At 42.1% G+C, this 23,065-nt stretch overlaps 1 protein-coding gene across 1 annotated transcript in view; it reads right to left on the bottom strand.

The window, feature by feature from the left end:
• RFX4 (regulatory factor X4) overlaps positions 1 to 23,065 on the bottom strand; it is a gene marked incomplete at both ends in the record, with an annotated part of 90,444 nt that overhangs the window by 64,365 nt on the left and 3,014 nt on the right. The window contains 2 exons of the mRNA XM_082753063.1: positions 2,096 to 2,156; positions 9,658 to 9,744. Coding sequence (XP_082609189.1) covers positions 2,096 to 2,156; positions 9,658 to 9,744 — 148 coding nt within the window. The remainder of the gene's footprint in view (positions 1 to 2,095; positions 2,157 to 9,657; positions 9,745 to 23,065) is intronic.

Raw genomic sequence — 23,065 nt, 5'->3', positions numbered from 1 at the left:
TAAGCTGGCAAACTACTACCTGTAGGTCGATTGATAAATGAGCATATCATATAATTCAGTTTAACACCAGCTAAAGAAATTAAACTTGAAAATGCTTTCATTGCTTTCTGTTTTATTTTTGGATGGAAAATCGAATGGGAGAAATTGCAGATGCTCCAGAAGACTCAAAAGAGAAAAGGTCTAAACCTAAAGGTGTAAGAAACGTAACACAGACAGGACATAACAGACAGGTCGCAAGCCAATCCACTAGTAAGGAAAAAAGAAAAGATGATGTAAGCAGCCTTTTGCCCCCCCAGAAATCTAGTATTCTATTGCAAACACTCACTGAATGAGTACTAGCGTGCACACTGCATTCCAGCAGGGCTCAATATCCCAGGAGTTTAGGGATTTACTAACCTTTATGACTGAGGAAGCTTGAAAGTATTTGGCAAAAGACTGTTTACAGTATTTGCATGTTTTCTTTTGGGAACAGTATCACTGGCATGTTCTAATTAACTCTGACTTCTTGGCTACTATGCTATTTGCTCCCGTGGAAAAGACTCTTAACTGACTCTACTGCAAAATAAACACTATTCTGAATTTGGGCCTGGAAAGTCCTGCCTGCTATTTCATTTTAACTAGATTGATCTTTCTTATCTTGTTTGAACTGTATTGGAGTTGTTTGGGTGAATAATAGAAAATAATAAAATGCACCTATGACATTTGACTATTATTTTAATATATTTTTTCTCAGTAGTCACTCTCCTCTTACATTCACATTTCTTGAACCTCTGAAAAATAGCAGTTTGGTGGCATAAAAATGTACAAAGAAGCGATGGCTCAGAACTAATTTTTTTTTATTTATATTTGCATATCTCAGTATTTGTACTGGAAGCATCTGCAACTTTAGCACAAAAGAACACTGAATACTTGCAACAACATTCTGAATCCTACAGTTTGTTGTTGTTTTTTTTAATCAAAAATTTAACTGATCAACTTTAAAGAGATGATACATTAAGTTATTTGAATATCCTTAACTGAATGGATTATTCTTTCATGTTTATTCACTTAAGTTTCCCAAGGGGCTGACAGAATCAAAAAAAAACATTTTGCTAACATTGTATTTAAAAAAATAAAAAAGCAAACATTTTTTGCCCCAAATATATATTTTTTAATCAAAAAACAAAACCAAACAAAACAAAACAAACAAACAAAAAACTAAGAGAACTACTTACAGGTGAAGCAAAGGCTTTTATTCAAAAGATTCAAAGCAAGCTAAGTAGTATGGGGCTGCACATAACATGCTCTGAGGCTTGGCAGATTTCTCTGTAACAGAGCTCCGTTCTGCCAGATACAAGGAACCTCCTGGAAGCTGTTTAATCACTTGCAATACTAAGAAAGCTAAACCAGAATTAAAAACCTAAACAAAGTGAAAAGTCACCAAAAGTTTAAGAGATGATCTATGGAAAAAGATGTCAGAACTATGTGCAATGTTACAGATTGTACAGCTAAAAATACTTCTGTAAATTATAGCAAACTGCATGTGTTCATTTTCCATAGCACAGTAGACTGACTCACAAATTTTCCTCTTCTAATCCTCTCCCTCTCCTTCTCTCTTCCTAATCACCCATCTTTTTAAATGCTCAGTAAATTTGTAAAAGGATTTTGACAAATACATAAAACCTCAAACTGTCTTCTTTTGTTATCTTTGATATTAAATTTCAGATGTGTTATTAAAAAAGTCAGTAAAGGTGGCTTCATCACACTGAATCAGTCATTTATTTCTTGAACAAAATTCTCAGTATTAGTCTTCTTTTTTTGTGGAATAAGTATAACAAAAACAACAAACCACAAATCACCAGCTGGCAAGGTGGCAAACAAATACATCAACGAGATTTTCTAAACTGTATCAGAATTTTCCTATGTTTAAACAAATCTCATAGAAGTAAGACATTTGCTGAGAAATGTTATATGGGATGCTAATGAGCAGTTTATATACATACAGTGAAAGTATCTTTAGAACTTTCTAAGATGTCCAAGATCTCTATCCACTTCTCATGGAAAAAAGGGTAGGGAAAAACACCAGCGTCTTGATTTTTTTTAAAAGGTATCTTACCATTGCAGAGTAGCTGGAGTTGAGTGTGGTTTCGATGCTCTATTATTTTCTTTTTCCTCATCTGTTAAGAAACAAAAGAATACTGTTTAATTTCAGTGGGAATCGCTCGGGCACTTGTGAACTGGTAAGGGCTTATCTGACCAAAAATATTCTCAAGTGTCAAAGCTTTCCCGAAATATTGGCTAAAGCGTGGCAATGTAAACAATGATGCTCCCTAAGCTAGTATCTGCAAATACTGCTTAAGGCAATAAAGCTTGCAAACATCACTGACAGCAAAAGCACAGTGGTGTAAAGGAATGATGACGTTGGAAAGCATAAGTTTATATGAAAGAGGGAGGATCTTGGACCTCTCACAACATGTCAGAATAAAAAAATATAATAATAATAATAATTAAAAAAAATATCTTTCACATGCCTTAAGAGAACACGTGCCTTATCCAAACTGCCTTTTTCTTACATTCACATTAGATATGGCATTTAACCTAACAGGGTTCATCTGCTGTTGTGATCTTAATGCATGACATACATTAAGTATTTGTAAACTTACAAAGTTAAAAGCATTCTATAACAGTTTATTTAATTTTAGATTTTTTTTTTCTGATATTATTTCCTGTTAGCTGTTTGCCAGTGTAACTCTTTAATTTGCTGACTTTCCAAAAAGCTAAATAAAAGCTTAATAAAGGGAATGAAAATAAAACTGCTTTAAAATACTGGATTTCTGCTGGTTCACATTAGTCGTTTTGAAAAATTTTAAAATACATATAGAATCATTCCTATCAAACTGTGATTTGCAAAGCATATAAAACATTCCTAAAAGTAAGCTGGTAGTCTGAAGCACAATCCATTTCTTCAGAAAGCTGTTCTATAGAAAACGCTGTTGTTTTAAGCATAGTTGGGTATTTTTACAACTTTGTCTCCAGTTAAAGCACTAAGGGTTTGATACTAAAGCACTAAGTTTTGATACCTAAACGAGGTAAACCACTGCATCTGTACACCACGCTGCAAGATTCACTTCTTCATGCCATTAATTTTTAGAAGTTGCTTAAGACAGCCTTTAGGACGCTGAATCTTAAGGCAGGCAGAGTATCCCTCGGACTACCAGAGCCCTCTGGGAGGCCTTTTGTGCAGTCCCAAAGAACTGGCACACAGAAATAAAACCCGGCTTCAGAAAATGCTGTCTCCAGCCCTCACGCCACAATACTTCTTCCATTACATACAGGGCAACTTGTGTTAACTGAACGTCCTTTAGCCTGTGAAGCCAGGCCCTGAATGTCAGGAAAATCCAGATTTACAGTTATCCACAGACACGGGGGCTGCCCCTCTTCTCCATCTGCATGACAATAGGCCTCTAATTATTGGACCGCACACTCCTTCCCTGCCTTTCAGGGGCCCGCTTTTATTCAGCCCAAAGGACCAACATACACATTTCAAATCACTTTTAAATTGTGTTTTTCATTTGTTTTTCCTAAACAAACGGTCTGCGTGCAACAAACCTTCGGCACACAGGGCTTGAATGCCGAGTGGCCACGGCTGCCGCAGGCTGCTTGAAAACAGCCTCTGTCCTCGCCGGCGGCAGGACAAATGCCTTCTCCTAGCGGGAGCCACAGCTGCACAGCACAGATTGAAACCACTTCGTGGATAAAATAATCGGGACCATCCCTTCGCCCAACACCTACTGCTTCGATCTTCTTACCCTTAACTGACAGCACGAACACCCGAAAGAAGAGTGTGCCTTCCCTGAGGGGTGGCTTGGGGAGGAGAGGGTGGCCATGTCTGCCCTGCTCTGTGGTGTAAGGTGCTTTTAGGGTTGCATTCAGGGTTTTCCAGAAAATGGGTTGAGTGAACTCTGTCTGGGCTACCTCCCACCCATCAGGGAGGGTGAGCTCCCACAGCTGGTGGGGAAGGCTCCATGGGGTGGGCAGGAGGCATGACCAGAGCGCAGCACAGCCCTGCAACACTCTGCTTGCTGCAGCATCCCCACCTAAAATACGGCTAAAACAGGCAGCATGGCTTGGGGGGGATGCAGAGGAGTCACGGCAGCTCCACAGGCATGGAGGCTGCAGCAGCTTCACCCACAGGCCAGGCCTGCCAATGCCATGTGTGTCTTCCAGCTGGTCCTGAGGTAAAAGTGAAAGGAAACTACTGAGGAAAGTTTTGTCTCAGCAAAGTGTTGTGGGCAGTAAAACACTAGCTGGTTGGGGGAGTTCCCCCTCCTTTAGTAATGAAAATTATGGCTGGCAGCTGTGGGAGTGGGCAGGCCTGGCAAACAGGGACAGGTCTGTGGTGGCAGGAAGACACCAGTCTGCTGCTGGTTCCTGTAAGAGAAGTCACTGCAGCAGCCTTTCCACAGACCATAGTGTTATCTTGCCGGTGATATTAGAGGAGAAAAATGTCACAGCGATATACAACTGAAGCAGCTGACCATGTGTCAGCAGCATGGGGGGGTCCCGTCCTCATCCTGGGTGGGGAAACTGCTAGGGAGACACAGATCAAAAGTGCTTGGCACCATCAGTCTAAGGTGAGGCCATCCTAAACTGCCTCTGGCTTGTGAAACCAGGAGGCACTGCTGCCCACCTTCTCCACCTGGAATAAAACTTTGATTACCTTTCTTGATTTAAAGGGGCTAGCATGCAAATGTACATTATTAAATCTAGTTAGTGTAGATGAAAGCCATTTAATCTTCTCCTGCATATATCAAACTATCAGACATCAAATCAATACCCAAATTATACAATGTTAGAATCTCTACACGTCTTCCATCCCTCCCCGTTATTTCTCATTCACATTAAGACCTGCAAGCAGGCATTTTACCTAAACCTGTGTGAGACACCATAAGCTACCCATACTCGTCTCCTTACGTGTATTTGTTTTAACCAGAAAAATTAACAATAAGATTATGAACTACCATTTAACCCCCCTCCTCAGGTATGTCTTTTTCATGGGGATCCTTCTGTAAGACTCTTCAGCAAACTCCAATAATTGCCCTATGATATACCAAGCAGGAGAATGATAGGCTTTGAAATTTTTGAAAAATGTTATTTGAGCATATTTTCCATGAAAATATTTACCCAGTGAACAACTGGATTTTCAACACAACTCAAATGTTCATAGTTAATGCGCATCTCCCCTAGAATCAAGCCTCTGTAAAAGAATACAGAACTTTTTTGTTTGTTTGTTTTAAGCCAATGGATCATCTGTTAGCCAAATTGTTTCTCATTTTCACTAGGTTTTGGATAAAATATTTATTTTTAGAAAACTTTCACTGTTTTATTAAATATATAGAAAGAATTGTACATGGCATTAGAATGGAAGGGACCTAGAAATACAAACTTTTAGTACCACATATAAAAATATTTTATTCTGCCTTATATAGTTTAAACATATAATCTCATCAGATAATTGAGTAGTAATAAACAATAAATATCTCCATTCCTTATATTTTAGTTGATAGCAGGGCAACTAATGTTTTCCCTACTGAGCAGGAAATGTTTTGTGTAACTCTGGACTCAGGTCTGATCCCAGATGTATTTGTATAACAAAGAGAATGAATGCTGTTTCCTCTTTTTTTTTTCTTCTTCATTTTATCAGAACCCTTCGCAGCAACACTGTAGATTAAAATGAAACAATTGCCTTTACAATTCAGTACATCTAAAACCCAACCTATTTGGTAAAGGAAATAATGACACTTAAAAAAGTCTTGCTTCAGGACACTGTCAAAGACAGTGTCTTGAACAGAGCTAACAATTCTCCTGTGACAATGGAAAAGGGTGTGAAGTCATCAGGAAAATTCCAGGTCCTCACGCACAACTGTAGGTATTCACACAAAAAGTAACTGCACAGACATAAATCCAAAGGAGCTACACTCAGCACCTCTTAAGCATGCTGCTTTAAACACAGCAAGTGAAACATCCACAAAGTGAAAACCCTGCACTAGTACACATTTTTCTAAAATGTTGGTATTAGTCTCTGTCATAACTAAAGTGGAGTTAAAGCTCTGCTTTCCACTGTTGGGGTAATAGAAGTGTCCTGTACTTTCCAGGGAGGTTTGTATAAATCTCAGAGAATCTCTGAGGAGCGAATACAGTATTCATAGCTTTATCTGGATAAAATCCTTCAGTAAGTTCAGGTAGTTCCACATCTTTTAGATGAATAGCCCCTTCCTCTGTAGCCCCTGTAAACCAGGCTCTGACTGTTCTCAAGAGTGCTTTGTCCTTTGCCAAAATGAATTAAGTGATAGTAAGAAGCTGCCTTACCACTTACTTCCATGTAGTCATAAATATGATTCAGGCTCATTAGCATGTATGCTATACTTCAGAAATAGTGCTGTGCCTTTTTTTTTTTTTTTAAACACTCTGAGAAGTATGTGAGCATAGTTATAATTGAGTAGGTATGACTGGGAAATAAAGATTTTTCCCACAAGGACAATTTCAACAAAATCAGTTATTTTCTTTTAGTCTTAAAAAAAAAAAAAAAAAAAAAAAAGGGAAAAAAAGATTTTCCAATGCGGGAAAAAACAGGTTTATTTCAAACAACAAAAAAGAAACTATTGGATAAACAACCAGTTTGAACACCAATTTTAAACTCTTTTTTTTGAAGTGCAAAAAGTAGTAATCTTTTTTCCTCTTATGAATTGTCTATACGTTTACATTTCTAAATGTGCAAAAAATTTGGACCAGCAGCCCTTCCACTTCATCATGTGGAATCACGATTCCTCCCACAGAAAGCTGAAGTTGAAACTCATAATCCTTGAATCATTCTTTCACACCTTTATTTTATTTTTGGAGAATCTTGCTCAACACAGTATACAGAAAAGTTTTTTTTTCTTTTAAATATTACGAGGTTACACTATGCCCTTTTCCTGTTGGTCTTTTGACTAACATTTAGAGTGTAGAAGTGGTGGAAGGAGAAGTATTTAGAAAACCAGAAACTGAAATAAAATTATTGTAGAATTTTTATATTGGAATGAAAATGCTGGTTTAGGACAGGGCATTAAAAGGTCCCAGGAGGGTAAGAAGTGTCCCAAGAAGCAGCAAGACAATGGGAATCCACATCAACAAGTCATTGCTTCACAGTGCAGTGCAGGTTCAATAAGCCTGGAGGTCAGGAGGAGCATAGAAGAAGGACCTCTGCAGCCCAATGTTTGGATGGTTCTATACTCCACATGTAGAAAAGGAGGCCAGCAAAACTATAGCTCTTGTCCTAAAACCCTATGAACTGTAAAAATATCTAGGAGAGCAAGTATGATACTGTGCAAGAAATCAGTGGATATCCTCGTAGTCTTCCTTAGTGGATGCATGCCCCCTCCAAAACAAAGAAAGAACAACAACAACAAAAGTAAAACAAAACAAAATCCATATTTACCTCTGGTAGAGTCCAGCCAATAAGTACCTAGTGTATTTAGAGGAAAAGGAAAAACAAACAAACAAGAACTAAGAGTTCAAGAGAAAGATAGATGATCCCTTCTTTTGGCTGCAGACAAAAATTGGAACTCCCTTGACAACAGTAATTTTGACCACTGTTCTGAGGAATTCAAATAGGGTCACATAGGTTTTCTCACAACATTTTACCTCCTGCTGCTTAAAAGTGTATGACAGAGGCTGGAAAAAAAACTGACATGGAGGTTTGGAAACTTCCTGGTTGTTGTGTGGGTACTGTTAGAGAAATGTTAGAAAGAACTCAAGGTCTGGAAACCACATAACATGATGCTTATCGAGGCAAAGCAGATGCTGCTACTTTGTTCTGGATTTCACAGATTACTGTGATAATTTCACAGATTCTTACTGTTGGGTAAATGGCTTAATTTTCTTTCCTTTTTCTTCGCTGCCTATTCCCCATTGCTCCCAAAAAAAAAGGATGACATTTCAGGTAGATTAATTCTCTGATCTGCACTGCAAAAATGCTGCTATCAGTGCGAAGGAAGCAGTTGAAAGAGCTGGCTATAAGAAGGAAGCTAGATTAAATCAACTCTCATTTGGGCTTCTATAACATAATGTGATAGTTCATTTGGCACACAAATTTGTGTATTTGTTTTGTCAGCTCTAGATTTGCTGCCTTTCATTATATTCACTCACCCCATAATTTTAGTGACATGAGACAGAATGAACAACCATCCTATTTTCTCAGTGCTGCCCACTGAAATACCTTCTCTTAGTCACACTTGCTGAGCCACACAGGACCAATTCTTACTGTCCATCAGGATGCAATGATAATATTGTCTTGAACTGTGAGTCTAAGGAAAAGCTCACTAAGGTCAATAGGATCAAATCCTGAATTCAGACTCCATTAAGAATCTGAAGTCACATCTCATTCATTACAGATTATTTCTGTCACATTCTTAGTAGCATAAAACCGGGTAAAATGAATTTAATAAGTCTCACAGGTTCTCATAAAATGCAACTTAACAAGTGTATTCTATTTGATTTTCACTACAACCTGCTGATGCCTTTCTTTTTAAAAAAAAAAAAAGACCACCACCAGAAAACAAACCTATTTTATTGTCTTTGAGGATTCTTTTCTACCATCCTTAGCTTGGGAGTCATGAATAAATACCATGTTTTTGAGACTTTCTTTGCAGAAGAAATATTTTTTCAAAAGAGACCCCTGGACTAAAAAGAGTAGGATCCCAACATGGAAAATTCTGTGATCTAAAACTTTTTACTGCAAGGCACATAATTTTACAGTGACATCAAAATAATGTAGTTAAAATGCCAAATAATGTAAAAAGGGACATTGGAGATTTAAGATGTGATTAAAAATGTGTTTTATAAACTTATGTGCTTGTATATTATATAGATGTATTTCTGAATTAAAGATTTCATTCTGCATTAAGGCCTTGTAGCAAAGTAACATAGGAAGTACAGAGATGAAAACTAACGTTGCTTTAGTCAAATTAAATAAAATAGAAATCGAATAAAAAGAAAAATTAAAAGAAACTAAAAAGTGCATTACAATTTTTAAAATAATTTGGTTATTTAAAGGTATTCAGAGATATCTTTGATTACCTGTGCTTAAAAAAAAAAAATCAAGATCTAAAAGTTATTAGAAGAATGAGAAAAAACAGCTATTGTAAAACCAGCTAGATTTAGAATTGTTTATTCTCAATAACTAAAGAGAAAGCAGCATCAGGATTCATTTATTTATTTTTAATCTGATTGTTTAATTCTTAAAGATTATATATGTGTGATTCACTATAGTAGTACTGAACAAGAGCACAATTTTTCCTGTATTTCAGCCTCACAGTGTTTGCTAGTGAAAAATAAAACAGATGGGTTTACTCCTGAGCTAATACTAATAGCACACTTTAGAGGTCATCCAAATTTTATTCAGGGACGCACAAATTCTTCTGGATGTTTTAACTCATAGATTGCATTACTTTTTTGTAAATAATGGGAAGTAACCAATATTCCAGCAAAAACATTGATAAAACTACTGGATGTGTCAGTGAGTTGACTCTTCAAAAATACCTAATAAAAAAATATTATGAGGATGTGGCAGCATATATAGCAGGAAATTAGCACTCGGATACTTTTACACGCACTTTAAATTAATGAAAAGCTACTTACTTTCATCGTTAGAAACATTCCCCAGAGAGGTGTGACTGGAATAACGTTTGTTTTCACTTTCATTGAGACATCGTTCAATCCAACTCTCTGCAAAACAACAAAATTACTCTTTTTTGTTTTGTCTTTGCATTGAAAATAAATTTCTAATACACAAAATTAAATGGAGCATTCTTTTTCAACAGATGGTCCTGTGAAGCATTTGTTTAAACATGCTCAGTCAGAAGTTCTTTAGCAGGAAAACACTTTCTTGCTTTCAGACTCACATGTTGCTTTTTTTTTTTTTCCTTTTAAACAGAGGCTGAAATGCTTCCATGCACATAATAAAATTCTTTAGGATATCCGCTCTCCTTCCCATCACATGCTGCATTAAAAAATAATTATTTCATGGGGGAAACTGAAATGCACAAACTGCATTAACTTTTAAGTCTTAGTCTGGCAAAGACATATGTACCTGAGTATTTCCACTGCTTTTGCAATGGTGGTTCGCATGTGTAAAATCAATCATTCATGTGAATTTTTGTTACAGTGGAGCTCAAACTGTGCTTGCTGAAGCCCAGTCTGAGACTCTACCAAGATCTTTTCTAGGTTGGTATGAGCCCCAGGTACCATGCCAGGAGCTTTCGAACTACTAGAGCGCTTGTCATTCCTCAGTAAGTGTTCAGCTGCTCCTTTCCTCCCTCTTTTCTCATTTCCTATGTATTACACACACAGTCAGATGAGGCACGGTCTTAAATTGATTCAACTCTGCTGTTCCTCTTCTGGAAGCTGTAACACGCATCCCCTGATGATTTTAGAGGATGCACCAGGCTCAATGGAATTTACTGTTACAGGTCTTCAGGGCAAAAGTCACACTTTCCTAGGTGTCTCCTTGGACAACAGATGAAATATGAGTCCTTGGGTTTGCCTGGAATCCCTGGATAATGCTACGATAAACTGACCCCCCTCATAACATTATCATTCAAGGGCAGACACGTAGGCAGAGGTGGGCTTATATTCACAGGGCTCACTGTGGTCAAAGTAAGAAAAGGAAGGGATAGGTGGGAAGGCTGCAAGGTAACCCCACAACTTACAACAGGAAAGAACCCCACAGAGCAAAGACACACATGAGAAATAAAGGGAAACAGGCCTCGCTGTCAGCAATCTGACAAAGGCAAAGATACCTTCAAAGGGACAGAAGCGGACACAGGTTGCTTTCCATAGGCATGTCAGGCTACCTGCACAGAGCAGGCAGGCCATGAGAAAGCCCACGGCAGCAGCAGGTGCAACAGGACAGCAAAAGCCTGGTCTCTTGCAGAAGCTGTCTGTGTGGGTTAGAGAAGGTATCAGCTCACCATCAAACCTCACCGTGCCAACAGAGCCTCGCGACCGCACTGCCTCCTCCCTGTAGCCTGGCCCTTTGAGGTGCAGCAGATATCCTGACGAATCCATGGGCAATCAGAGTTAATCTGGCTGATCATCAGGGAAGTGCAGGATATTTCTTTTCCCATCGAATTCAACATGGCCTTGTATAAAAAACACTTTTACTGACACTTCAACTTAAAACTTACCAGGAAAGCCTACGCTGTCTAACCTGCTCCCGCATAGCTGTTAACCCCCAAACCTGTGGGGAATTCAGTGCAGTGCTGAGGTTTTCCCTCCTCACGCTGCTCAGCTGCTTCGGCTGGGGTCGTACCACCCCCTTGTCCAAGGGCCAACACAACAACACAGCCACTCTGTGCCAGATTTCCTTTACTGCCCTAAATGAGAACTAAGAGCATCTCTCCTTCCCTGTTTTAGTACCTTAAGCTGGAGATATCTTTCACATGTCGCTATGAGGTGACGAGAAACCTGCTGCTGAGAATAACACCAGAGAGCGGTGCAAGAAGCCTTGAGAAAGGTTACCCTACCTCCTCCTCCTCCTTTCAGCACACAGCCATGGCCGTACATAATTCCCTTGGCTCTGAGCCCAGCTGCAGGGAGCACAAGCAAAGGCGGCTGCCATTAGCGCCAAGGAGAGACCGATGCCCAGCTCTGCCCTTTCTTTTCCTCCCGGCACCAAGAGCTGGGAAGCTGGGACTCATCCTCTTCCCTCGGCAGCAGGGAACTGGCAGCAGCCATCTTTAGTCACGTTCCCTGCCTGAGGAGTAGAAATAAAGTTTTTAGGCGTTGTTTACAGCACTTCTCTGGTCACCATCCTTGTTCACATGCTATGATCACTGCTTATACACCCCTTTTCGTCAGTAAGGAAGGCAGTTTACACTACAAGCTATAATGCCGCTGGAGTAGGGCACGGTTACAGTTTAATTATGTGCTGCAACTACTTTGGTCCTGAATCACCCCAGTTCGGCTCGCTGCAGCCTGAGTCTGGCTTTGTCTTTGTGGCCTTGCATTTAAATAGCTGATAGAAATTCTTCAGGCTTGAAAAGATACATGACCTGTCTGGCGGCAAAGAATGAAGAAAACTAACTCTTTTGAGTGAAAATGTCAGGGAGTTTATGGCAAATTTGTCAAATTATTTGGTAGATGACAAAATGTGGCAACACCAACTAACTCTTTAAAGGCTGTATTCTCATAAACCAAGTAAAGTAAAAGTAAACAAGTATTCTAAGAAATTCCTTCATTAAATAAGTAGATATTTTTTTACTGTTTGTATAAAGAGAAAAGTTCTTACAAAGCTTTTAACTCCCAATATTAATAAGAATGCCCTCAGGCATTAAGAGAAAATATAACTGGTTTTGTTGAAATTGAAAATACTCCCTTCAGGAGTCCACAGATGCCAGATATGGTAGCACCTTACTTTAAAAAAAAAAAAATAGACTCAGAGCAGACAAAATATAAAGCCAACATTAAGTCTGATTTTTAGAAGTTCTTTCAGAGCTAATAACATTGCCGCAGCATAATGAAGCCACCGGGCAGAGCCCTGTGCACACCAAGCACTCTTCTTCTCACCACTCAGGTGCACAACCGTGGCACCTCTAGACTGATGTTTCATTACTTGCTGCTAAGGCTGATGCCAATCACACTCTACTTTAGAGAGACAAGGTTACATGGTATGGAAGTTTTTATATGTTTAGAGCCCAAATTATTGCTTTTGGTACCTCCAACTTCTCACAGATAGGATTTCATATCAGGAACAGTCAGAGTCACGGAGGAGGGTTCAAGCAGCAATTAAGTAGAAGCCCATTATCAGACTGGGTCATTAAAACAACATGAAAAAAATCCAAATTTCTAGTGGTTGGTGCCCATGAGAGCAGGAGAGAGCCCTACATCTCAAGGCATATTTTTCCTCACCATGCTTTCAGTGTATCACATCCTAGGGCATCTCACCTCCCTGCTCCGTGGGACTCCTTCCCACCCTGAGGCCCAGCGTACGATACCCTCAGTCATACCAGCACAATGGTTTGAGCAAGGATCAGCACTAGCTAAAAAACATCTGGGCAAAAGTAATTAATTAATATACAGTAAAGTGTAGTATAGTCATACACTGATAACTCCGTACTGTTATGCTGTATGGAAACTATTACAGTCTTATTAGTGAAGAATGCAAATTAGATGCATTTAATGACATTTTGAAGGGAGACCTTTAAGTGCTGTATCAATTATTTAGTTTTGCAAGGATCAAAAGTAAATAAGAATGAAGCACACAACTATGTCCCTCAGCCACTGAATTAAAATAAATTATATCTTTTGCAGGATTCCAGTGTGAAGGAAAAGAGAAGATTATCAAATTACAGTAATTTTGCCAGTGTCAATTTTCTTACAAAATAGTTTGAGAATAATCATGACAGAAACAAACAAAAAATAAATTGCTCCCAATGAGCTTTTGAAGGATGGATTTTAAAAAAAGCTTATGGAACTATTTCCAGCCCTCTTCTCTTTTGGTCCTAACCTTGCCAAGCCTGACAAATCCACTGAGCCTCAGGAATGAGAATATTTCCATTAAATGCGTCCACCGATACTTTTAACTACAAAAGTTTGTTTAAACTCAACCTGTTTTTAGGAGGTCGAAACTTGACCTGTTTTTTCTCATCCCCACTGGTTACCAAGGCTCTTCTCTACATCCTGACAAACATATTTAGGCAGTGCTTCGATACCAAATTAGGATGGAAGGCCTGGGGAAGCCCCAGAATAGAAGCAAGCACATGAGAGCTTGTCAGTGGCAGAAGCTTCCATGAACTATCAGGAAAGAGGAGCAAAAACTTTTTTTTAATAGATCTTTGACAAATTAGTTGAATAAATGATCTCCTTCAGAAAAAGGAGTTTGCTCCTGGAAGACACTTCTGAAAGGCCTTCTCCCTACAGAGCCTCATTTAAGGGGAGAATACAGCAGTGAGGCCTGCATATTGACTGCTTAATGAGATAATTACTCTGTCTTGTTTGTATAATGATTATTGGCTTAAGGTATCTGCAGCCCAGAGGAGAAAAAACTCACAAGCATTATGTCTCCCATGTATGCCTGGCCATAGCAAGAGCAGCACGAAGGCCACCTGGGTGCATGGTGTAGCAGAGAAAAAGAGCTAGGCCTGGCTGCAGCCAGCATTGGTTTCTGCAGCTGCTGTGTTGTTCTGCCAGGAGGGCTGAGTGTTTCTGCAGCACCAGTTTCCCTCATGTTAATCACTCTTCTGGCCTTTGAGAGCCACCTCGTCCTGCTCAGCCCTGAGCAGGATGGCAGAAGCAGCTGGAGGAGCTGTGTGACACAGCTGGGGGGTGAGCGCATGCCCTGCACCAAAGCCACGGAATGCAGCCCAGTGGGTGGGTGTGTATCCTGAAGGCAGATTAAAAGATTTTATGGAGTAAATGAAACTCTGTAGTCATTGAATGTGCCGCATTTCACCTCACCTCTTAATGATACAGTGGTACTAACTGTAATGTTTTTACCCAGTTATGCCCTAACCTGTGATCTGAGTGTGGTTGTAAGACTGGCATCATTTTGAATAGCTATTTTTTACTGAAGTTGTACTAGATGAAAACACCTATGTTCTAGAAAGATAGACAAGGTTTCTGGTAATCACAGTATCATAGTTTGCACAGTCACCGAGCACTTATTGCACCATGGCCCCAGCAGTTGCACAGGCATCCCTCTCATAATCCGTCAGCTCTAGATCAGCTCCCATACTCCAAATATTAGAGCAGTTTGCCAACAAGCATGGCAGTTTACTTTGTGGTCTGCACAGGGACCAGGATTTCTTCTACAAAAGTTCACTTGTCACTGAAAAAGAACTACCTCTGGAATAAGAAACAGGTTTGCCAGGACCCAGACTACTACCCGAGCCATGTACCAACTTGGAGGGCACAGCTACAAGTCAGACTCCTTTTTATTCTGCTGTCATTTCCCCCCCAATTTCTTAAGGAAGATTTGGAAAAAAAAAATAGAAGCTGTGAGCAAGGGTATGCAAAAATATAGGCGATGCAATCACAAAGGAACCATAAAGTTTTTGTGGATTTACAAGAGACCTTATTGGAAAAATGAATACTCAGATGTGATGACAGACAATTTCACAAGCTCCTGTCACAGAAGAAACTCCTCTCATGCATACAGAGCCTCAACACCGCCTTGAGTTACTTGCTTGTTGCTCTCCGAGGGAAGAGTTACTCATCTCTTCCTGCAGCTTCTCTTTGCCAAGCATTGGTACTGAGCTGGTCAGCAGTGCTGCTTAGCTGCTCACCCAGCCTGCTAGGCCAAAGGGAAGGATTGCAAAGAGCAGATTTAGCAGGTGAAAGCTGCACCTGAGATAGTTCAAGGAACTGACTGGAGGTCATTGAACCTCCCATGCCTAGTGTGGGGTTGATGAGATGATATTCTATCCTTTATAGGAAAACCCTCACCACCCTCACAGCTTTTTCTATCACCTGTCTCCAAATAAATGCTGAGATCTGCATGACACATCAAGGCTTTTTTCTGTAGAGGTTATCTTGCTGAATGCAGTCTGAAACATGCCACCACCCGACAAACACTTCACTCTTGCTGTCTGTATTGCACCATTGCTGTGGACAGAAAACTTCCAACCTCTACAGCTGTTGAATTCAGCCCCATCAGAACAGTCTGTCTGCTTTGACCAGCCCTCAGAGTGGGGGCAAATCTAATCTCTAACCAGGTCTCTAAGTATTTCTGTTGCTGTATGAATTACAGTAAAGCAAAAAAAAAAAAAAAAAAAAAAAAAAAAAAAAAAACCCTACATATTTTCTCTGATGCAAATAAAACCTATTCCTAATAATTCTTCAGTGTCTTGGATCAACTGGTTATATCATCTTGGAAGACAAATCATGGGTTTAAAACAGTCTCTCGAAAGCAAAAAGAGACTAGTCCTTTTTGTAGGGGTAATGATTAGGAGGTAAAACAGAAGCCTGACCTTCACAGGATTGAAAGCCTGCTCTAGTACCTGCTGCACATGATGCCTGCTCTGACAAGAAGCAGGATTCATGCTCCGAATCTCCCCACACCTTTCAGTGCATCACTGCTGGTTATTTGTACATCTGCCACCTGTGAAACGTAACGCTGCTGGTGTGATGTGAGGGCTGATTGCAGCAGCATGTTCAAAGCATTTAAAGAACCCAATTGAAAGAAAGCAAAGAAAGATCACCTTCTCTCTGAAACCTCAGACCACTGTAAAACCAAGACCTGAGAAAGATCTCCTACGCTAGCCCCTGCACAATGCTATAAGCAACTGAACACCAGTAACATGACAGGGCTTGGCAGCAGCTGGCTCCCATGGAGGGTGTTAAACTTACCAAAATCGGCTAAAATAAAGCAAAACAAGGTATTAAGGACAGCTAATCAAACACACTGGGATTTTCTAAGCTTTAGGCTTTAGCAGATGATGTAATCTCTCCTCTCCACTGGCAAATGAAAAGTTTGTAAGACCAAGAGGGCTGTCTTCCAAGCACTGTTCCCGCTCAGTTCTCCATCACTTAGACACTCCTTTTCACAAAACAGCTCCTCTTTGACTGCCAAGGTAGACCTGCCACACAGAGCCTTGATTTTTTCCTTGGTGCCTCATTTTGAGCTGTCGGCTGGCAGGGCACGGATCCTTCAGTCAGTGAGCGCGAGCTGTCAGGAGCATCTTCAGGCTCCACAGGAGTGGAGCCCTCGGTGTCCTCCTTGGTCCTACATAGCCATCTCCTGTCCTTCCAAGATACCTGCTCCTCAGGGATGACAGTGACACATGGCCTTGGTGCAGATGGTAGAGCCGCTAGCCTGACAAGCTGCCAGATACTTTGGCGTTTTGTTTGCTAATCTAACTTTATTTCCCTTCCAACAGGGCAAAATGTTGGGCGCTCTTGTTGCAGTCATCCCTTTTGTTCTCATTTCTTGGCATGCAGTTCCCTTGGAACTCTTTCAGGGTTAATGGACATTGGTCCAGGGCACTTACTAGACATTGGCAGGGATGGTTTAGTTCTTTTTTGTGATTCTGGTGAAACATCGTGAGATATGTCATGATATCATAAGAGAGCAAAGAACGATTTTCTTGAATCTCTGGGAGCTCTTTTGTTTTGCCTGGCATATGCTCCTAGTTCTCATCTTCCTGCTAAGCCACTTGGTAAGGTACATTAAAAAATTGGCACTACCTGTTTAAGCTGATAAACAGAAAGCACCACAGTTCATCTTTTAACCCATCCAGAAAACATGGATATGAAAACTGCAATTTATGAAATGTTGCTTTCTTGTTATGCTGTGTTTACTCTGCAGACGTTCAGCTAAATGTGATCCATTCATTGAAGTACTACAGCAACAGGGCATAGTACTCCTCATTAAGAAGATGTATCCTTAACGTAGATCAAGACAGTTGTGAATCCTAGAATATGATACTTCTTTGCACATCGATACTGGCATTTAGGGCAGCCTCTACCCTGGATCAGACAGGACTTTTGAAGTGCTATCTGTTCCCTTCGTTGGGATCACATGCCATATTGCTAGCATATTCCCAACTGAGTATGCATGTTAATCATGAGTAGCCTTTTCTCTTTCCTGGTCAAATACACGTGCTGTCTATCGTTATTCTTTGAGAAGTAATTTTCACCAGCCCAGTAGTTAGCACTTGTTTTTTGCTGTGTCAGGGCCATTCCCCATTTAAGAGTGAAGATACCTCGCCCAAACCAGTTTCGGTCCAGTGACATTTCCTCACTTTCACTTGAGGTGATTTAAGCTAATGACACCAGTACCTGACCAGATCAGCTTCTCCAGAGCACGTGATCTACACAACTGTGCAACATAGAGCCAACCTTGTCATCAGCAGGATGATCACACATATTGTGAGCTTTCCAAGCACCAATTCCTGTACAGCAAAGAGAGCACACTCTTCCAGAGCACGATGAAGTGTAGAGCTTCAGCCCTTCAGGGTCTGCTGCATGAAGCAATATCAATGCTATCGTTGTCTCCAATTTACCCACAATGTTTCCTTCCAAGAAAACTCAGACATGCCTCTTGGCTGCTTCCAGTCCTATTCTCTTCCAAAAAGAAGCACAGGGCTTCTTAATGCCCTTTTTGCCCCAGATTTCATCGAATTCTTATGCTATGCAATTAATATGAGGCACACTAGAGAGCTCATCAGAGGATGGCGGTCACTTCTGCATAATTAACCCAATGTCCCTGGTCCCCCTACCCTACAGCAGGAGTCAGTCTCTGCTCACTAGCTCTTTGGGTTAGACACTCCCTGCTGCTACCATGGTCCCTCAGCTCACCAGTATGCACAGGAAGACAGAGTCCTCAAACCCTTAGCTCAGCTCTGCTTAACCAGTGCATGGGGCTGGTCATTTGGCTCAACAGGGGAACATGGGACTCGGCAAGAAACGGGATCTGCATCAGGTGCTCAAGAAGTGTTTCCTTCTGCCATAGGGGCTGATGGACCCAGAAGAAAAGCCAACGTGGCACAGAAATGGCAGCACATCAATAAGACAGACCAGCAAAGGTGACAAAACAGCAAGATGAGACACTGGTGGGAGATACAAGAGGCACTGGCTGTGGGGCTCAGGGAGGTGAGAGAAGAGGGAGAAGGATGGTTGTTGGAGAGGAGGTGAAAAGTAAGCAAAATGAAGAATAGCAAAGAAAAGGACACGACTGAAAATAAAGGAAGGGAGGAAAGAAAGTAACTGTAGAGAAGAGAGTTTTAGAAAATGGGGAGCAAAGAGGTCACACACCAAACGAATGGGACTGCAGTAAATATTTCTCATCAGAAATGGAGTCCAGTCAGGAAGATTAAAAGAGCAGGAGAAAAAGACAGACAGATGTGTGCAGAGAAAACCCACAGCAGTAAGAAAGAGACAAGCACTTGACTGAAGAAGTGAGTAAATCAAAGGAAAGAGATACTATTTACAGAAGTTGAGGGCACTTTCCCCACTTCATGCACATTACTCCAAACCCAGCAGCCGCTCGCTACTGTCATAGGATGCGGCCATTACATTGCTCACAACCATTTTGTGAGCAAACATGGCTCTAACCAGGGAGAAACAAATAGTGAGCACTGTTTCTTTCAGCTCTCAAAGTGCACCCAGAGAATATCTGTGTGCCAAGATGAGCAGAGAAGGGGTCCTTACAGAACTAACCTGTGTACATAGAGCAAGCATTTGGGGCTATGAAGTTTACAACTCAAATAAGCTCAGGAAGTCTTCGCTCCATCCCAAAGCGCCTAGATTTACAGTTAAACCTTGTATGAATTTAGGTCCTTTGACACTGTCTCTTCCCTCCCCTTAGAAAGTACTATGAAACTAGACCAGTGCTTTTAAAACTAGGAGCCTGGCTTTTCTGAGAAGCCTCCAGTCTCCTCTGAACAATATGCAAAGCAAACTCAGGGAGGGAACATGAGAAAAAAGAGAAGTCTTCTTTCCTCCTCCTTTTTTTTTCGCCTAAGACTCACCAAAACAAGAGTCTAGTATTGAATATTCAGCACTGAATACTAACTGCTCAATAGATGGTCTGTTTGCAGAGCTCAAAGTGGAAATGACCCAGCAAGGAGGAGAGGTGAACACACTGCTCCATCCATGTGATTAAAATGCTCTGCAAATGCAATCCTCCCCAGTTCTCCCCACCTCTTTTCAATGGAGGCCATTTGCTGCCCCTACCACAACTCATTTAAAAAAAAATGTTTGCATTAGAGGGGCCCCTGCACAAGTATTGTCCGTGTGGCTCCGCGCTGAGGAGAGGAATGTCAGCTCCAACCTTGGGAAACCTGCGCTAGACCAGCGGGACCTGCTGCTGCCAACGCTTGGGAGGAAGGGGAAGCAGAGGAGCAGAGCAGGCGGCTGGGTGTCCCTGTTCTCAGCCTGCATGAGGCACGGAGCAAATCTCACCTTGCTCCACAGCAGACCTTGGAGGTCTCTTTTCAGCACTCCTCCTCTGAGCCAGTGCCCATTGCCACCCCGATGCTGCAGCCCAGAAGCAGCCGCCCTTAATGTGCACCAGATGTGTGTTGCAGACCTGTCGTACTCTGTGCAGGAGCTCCTGCTCTGGCTCTCGTGCCATGCTTGCACTCTACAGGGCAAAACCCCTTCCCTTTAGCCACAGTGTGAGCTGATGGACCTGGGAAAAACCCACTGCATGAGCTGGCACATCTTGTCACGGGGCAGCACGCCGCGGCTGTGCCCAGACTTTGAGCAGAACTCCGTGTCCACATTTACTTGCTCCACTTTTTTATGGTGTCTGTCAGGCCACTGACGCTCGAGAAACAGCCAGGAATTTTTTTTCCCCCGTGCTGCTTCGGTTCTAAAGGGGGTAGAGGGACATTTTACTCTCCTCTGAGCACTGGAGATGCTAACAGCTAGAGCAGAGCACCTACAAGCCATGCTGCAAAAAGCTAACAACATTAAACAGTCATTTGCTTAAACAGGACATCCTGACACATGTTTAAGGTTAAATCACACAAGTCAGGTTGTTAAGGATTTTTTTTTTTTCCTTTAAAGGTAAGATTGGGTCTACTTTCTCTGAACATTCAGGTAGTTTATTCAACAAATGACCTGTTTCTTCAGGATCCTAGCATCTTAGCAAAACACACAGCCCTTCCTGCCTGTCCTCTGACACAGGGTAGCTTTTAGTCTCCTGCAGCAGGTTGTGCCTTCGTTACAGGGTACTGGAAAATGACATGGGTTAGGGACAGGATGTTCTGTGGGGCCTTTGAAATAGGTTTACATCGCTGTCACCATGGGGGACCAGGGCCCAGGACACAGGTGGTCACTCCCAGCACTGGCTGCCCAGCTCGTGAGACCCCCCTGGTGAAACGGGCTCCCCCTCCACACCGCCCTTCCTCAGCTGCAGCTGAGGTTGGTCCAGCACCTCCGACATAATTCAGCAAGGAATAACATTGTAGGGAAAGCAAGCAAGCAGCAGCAACAACAAAAATGTACATTACTCCTTTAGCATTGTTACCTGCTACAGAGAAAATGGTAATTACGCTGTTTGGTTGACTTAGGGGTCTCTTTTGCAAACTTACATGCAAATAAAATGCTTTTTATACAACGAGCTCACTGTAACACATCTATAAGCCTTGCCCCAAGTAGGCAAGCCAGCGAGAACAGCTGCACTGAAGAAAATAGGATGAAGGAAGCCTGACAGCATTACTCTAACCAGGAAAAGTTTAAGAAGAGAAGAAAAGGAAGGTGAGCACAAGTAGTTTTACGTCTACTGACTGCATGCCTGGAGGAGCCAGCCTGCTGCTCTGAACTCAACACCCCTCTCTCTCCCCACACCGCATGTTTCAGCGAGTGGCTCTTTCGCAGGCTGCTCCAGCTATCCGAAATGTATTGTTTCCCCTCACCATAATATTTGGGGTCCTGCGCAAAAATGCCCGGGATAAGCCGCTAATTAATTGCGGACCTGTCACTCGTAGCTGCGAGTCGACCGCTCGGCTGCTGTAACAAACTCCATTTTAGATAAATTAAGTTCACTTACCAATAAAAGGCAACAAAGTGCAGAACCACAGCTAAAGTGAAGGAAACGAGACAGCGCTGAGCCCTGCATTTCAGCCTTGAGGCAATTGAAGCTGCAAACGTGCTTTTTCTTCATTTCTGGGTGCAGCAAGAGCTGGGGCGCTGTTTAACCCTCTCCACCTTTTTGATTTCAAGTTTATCAGACGGGCCCGGGATGTTTATCCCAACCCATTATTTATATGCAGGGAATGAAACCAGGGCTCTTGCAGTAAGCCTGTGCGGCTCAGCCCCATTTCTGACACCAGTTAGCATTTCAACTCTGATAAACTGCTCCTGGGTCTAGCCTCCTGGGAGAAAATAAATAGGAATAGAGACAGGACAGGGCTGCCGGTTATGCCAGGGAAATAGAGGCAATTAGGTTATTGCACACTCCTGGCCCTAAGGAGGGATCATTACAGCTAACCCCACGCACCTGCCCTTCCCGAGGCACACACCTCAACAGGTGCTTCCCTCCCTCGTGGGGAAGAAGGCATGGGATGAGGAGCCGTCTCCACCAGCAAACTGTTTTAAATACCCACAGAAACTCTCCCGCACACGTGCACAATTCTGTAGGACCTAACAGATGATTGTAAACATGATTTTAATACAGAAACAACAACAAAAAATCACGGCGGAGGCCTCCCCTGCCTTCCTCGCCACCTCGTACTCTTCCTTCCTGCTCTTGCTATCTATGGGATCGCTCAGCCATCAAATGCCCTTTATGCTATCCATCTCCCTAACCCCAGCCTTAGCAATGCAATCCCCTCGGCCGCTGGGCCGCCGGGCTCCAGCAGGGCCAGACCGTGCGGGGCATTCATTTTCAGACACAATGAAACAAATGGAAAATCCAGCACCGACGCGGGGAAACGGACAAGTGGGTGAACTCAGAAAATTCACAAACCTCGGGGCTGGCGGGATGGTGAGCTAATTATTTGGACTTTAATGCCCCATCGAGTATCCCCCGAAGGACTGACCTTATATTTGTGTTAGTTACATGACAGCCCGCCGCTGCTCTCGAGGCATTGTTACGGGGCACCAAGCCCTGGCTGTGTTTAAGGCTGCCTCTTCAAAAGTCTGCCCCTGAAGAGGCACTGATGTTTCACCACCCCGCGGATTTCAGCGCTCCCACGATGTCATCTGTCTTGCCGGGGCGAAATCCTACAAAGTGAAACGGTGTCCCAGGGGATGTCCCCCTTCTGCCCGCTCCAACTCGCGAAACGCTCGGTGGTGGCCGCAGGAGACGTGCGGCTGTGGCCGGCCACCGAGGCTGCGGGGCTCTTTACAGTCCCACAGGCAAAAAGTCTGCCCGAGTCTGGAGCCACTTCTTTAATCAGGGTTTTACCCGAGTAAAATTTTGAGGACTGTAAGCCCCAAACCGGGACTTAAATAAACAAAATAATTTCCTGCCGTTGTTTAGCTATTCTTATGTAAAATCTTGTTTTAGTTCTTTTCCCTTTCCATCCCTTTAAAGAGCTTTCCTTCCCCGCAGGTAAATAACAGACTGAAAAGTCCCGCAATTCACCCTCCCCAAGTA

Source organism: Aythya marila (genome assembly GCF_965140915.1).
Source record: "Aythya marila genome assembly, chromosome: 1".
NCBI classification, from domain to species: domain Eukaryota; kingdom Metazoa; phylum Chordata; class Aves; order Anseriformes; family Anatidae; genus Aythya; species Aythya marila.
This window is presented reverse-complemented; position numbering and strand designations above follow the sequence as displayed.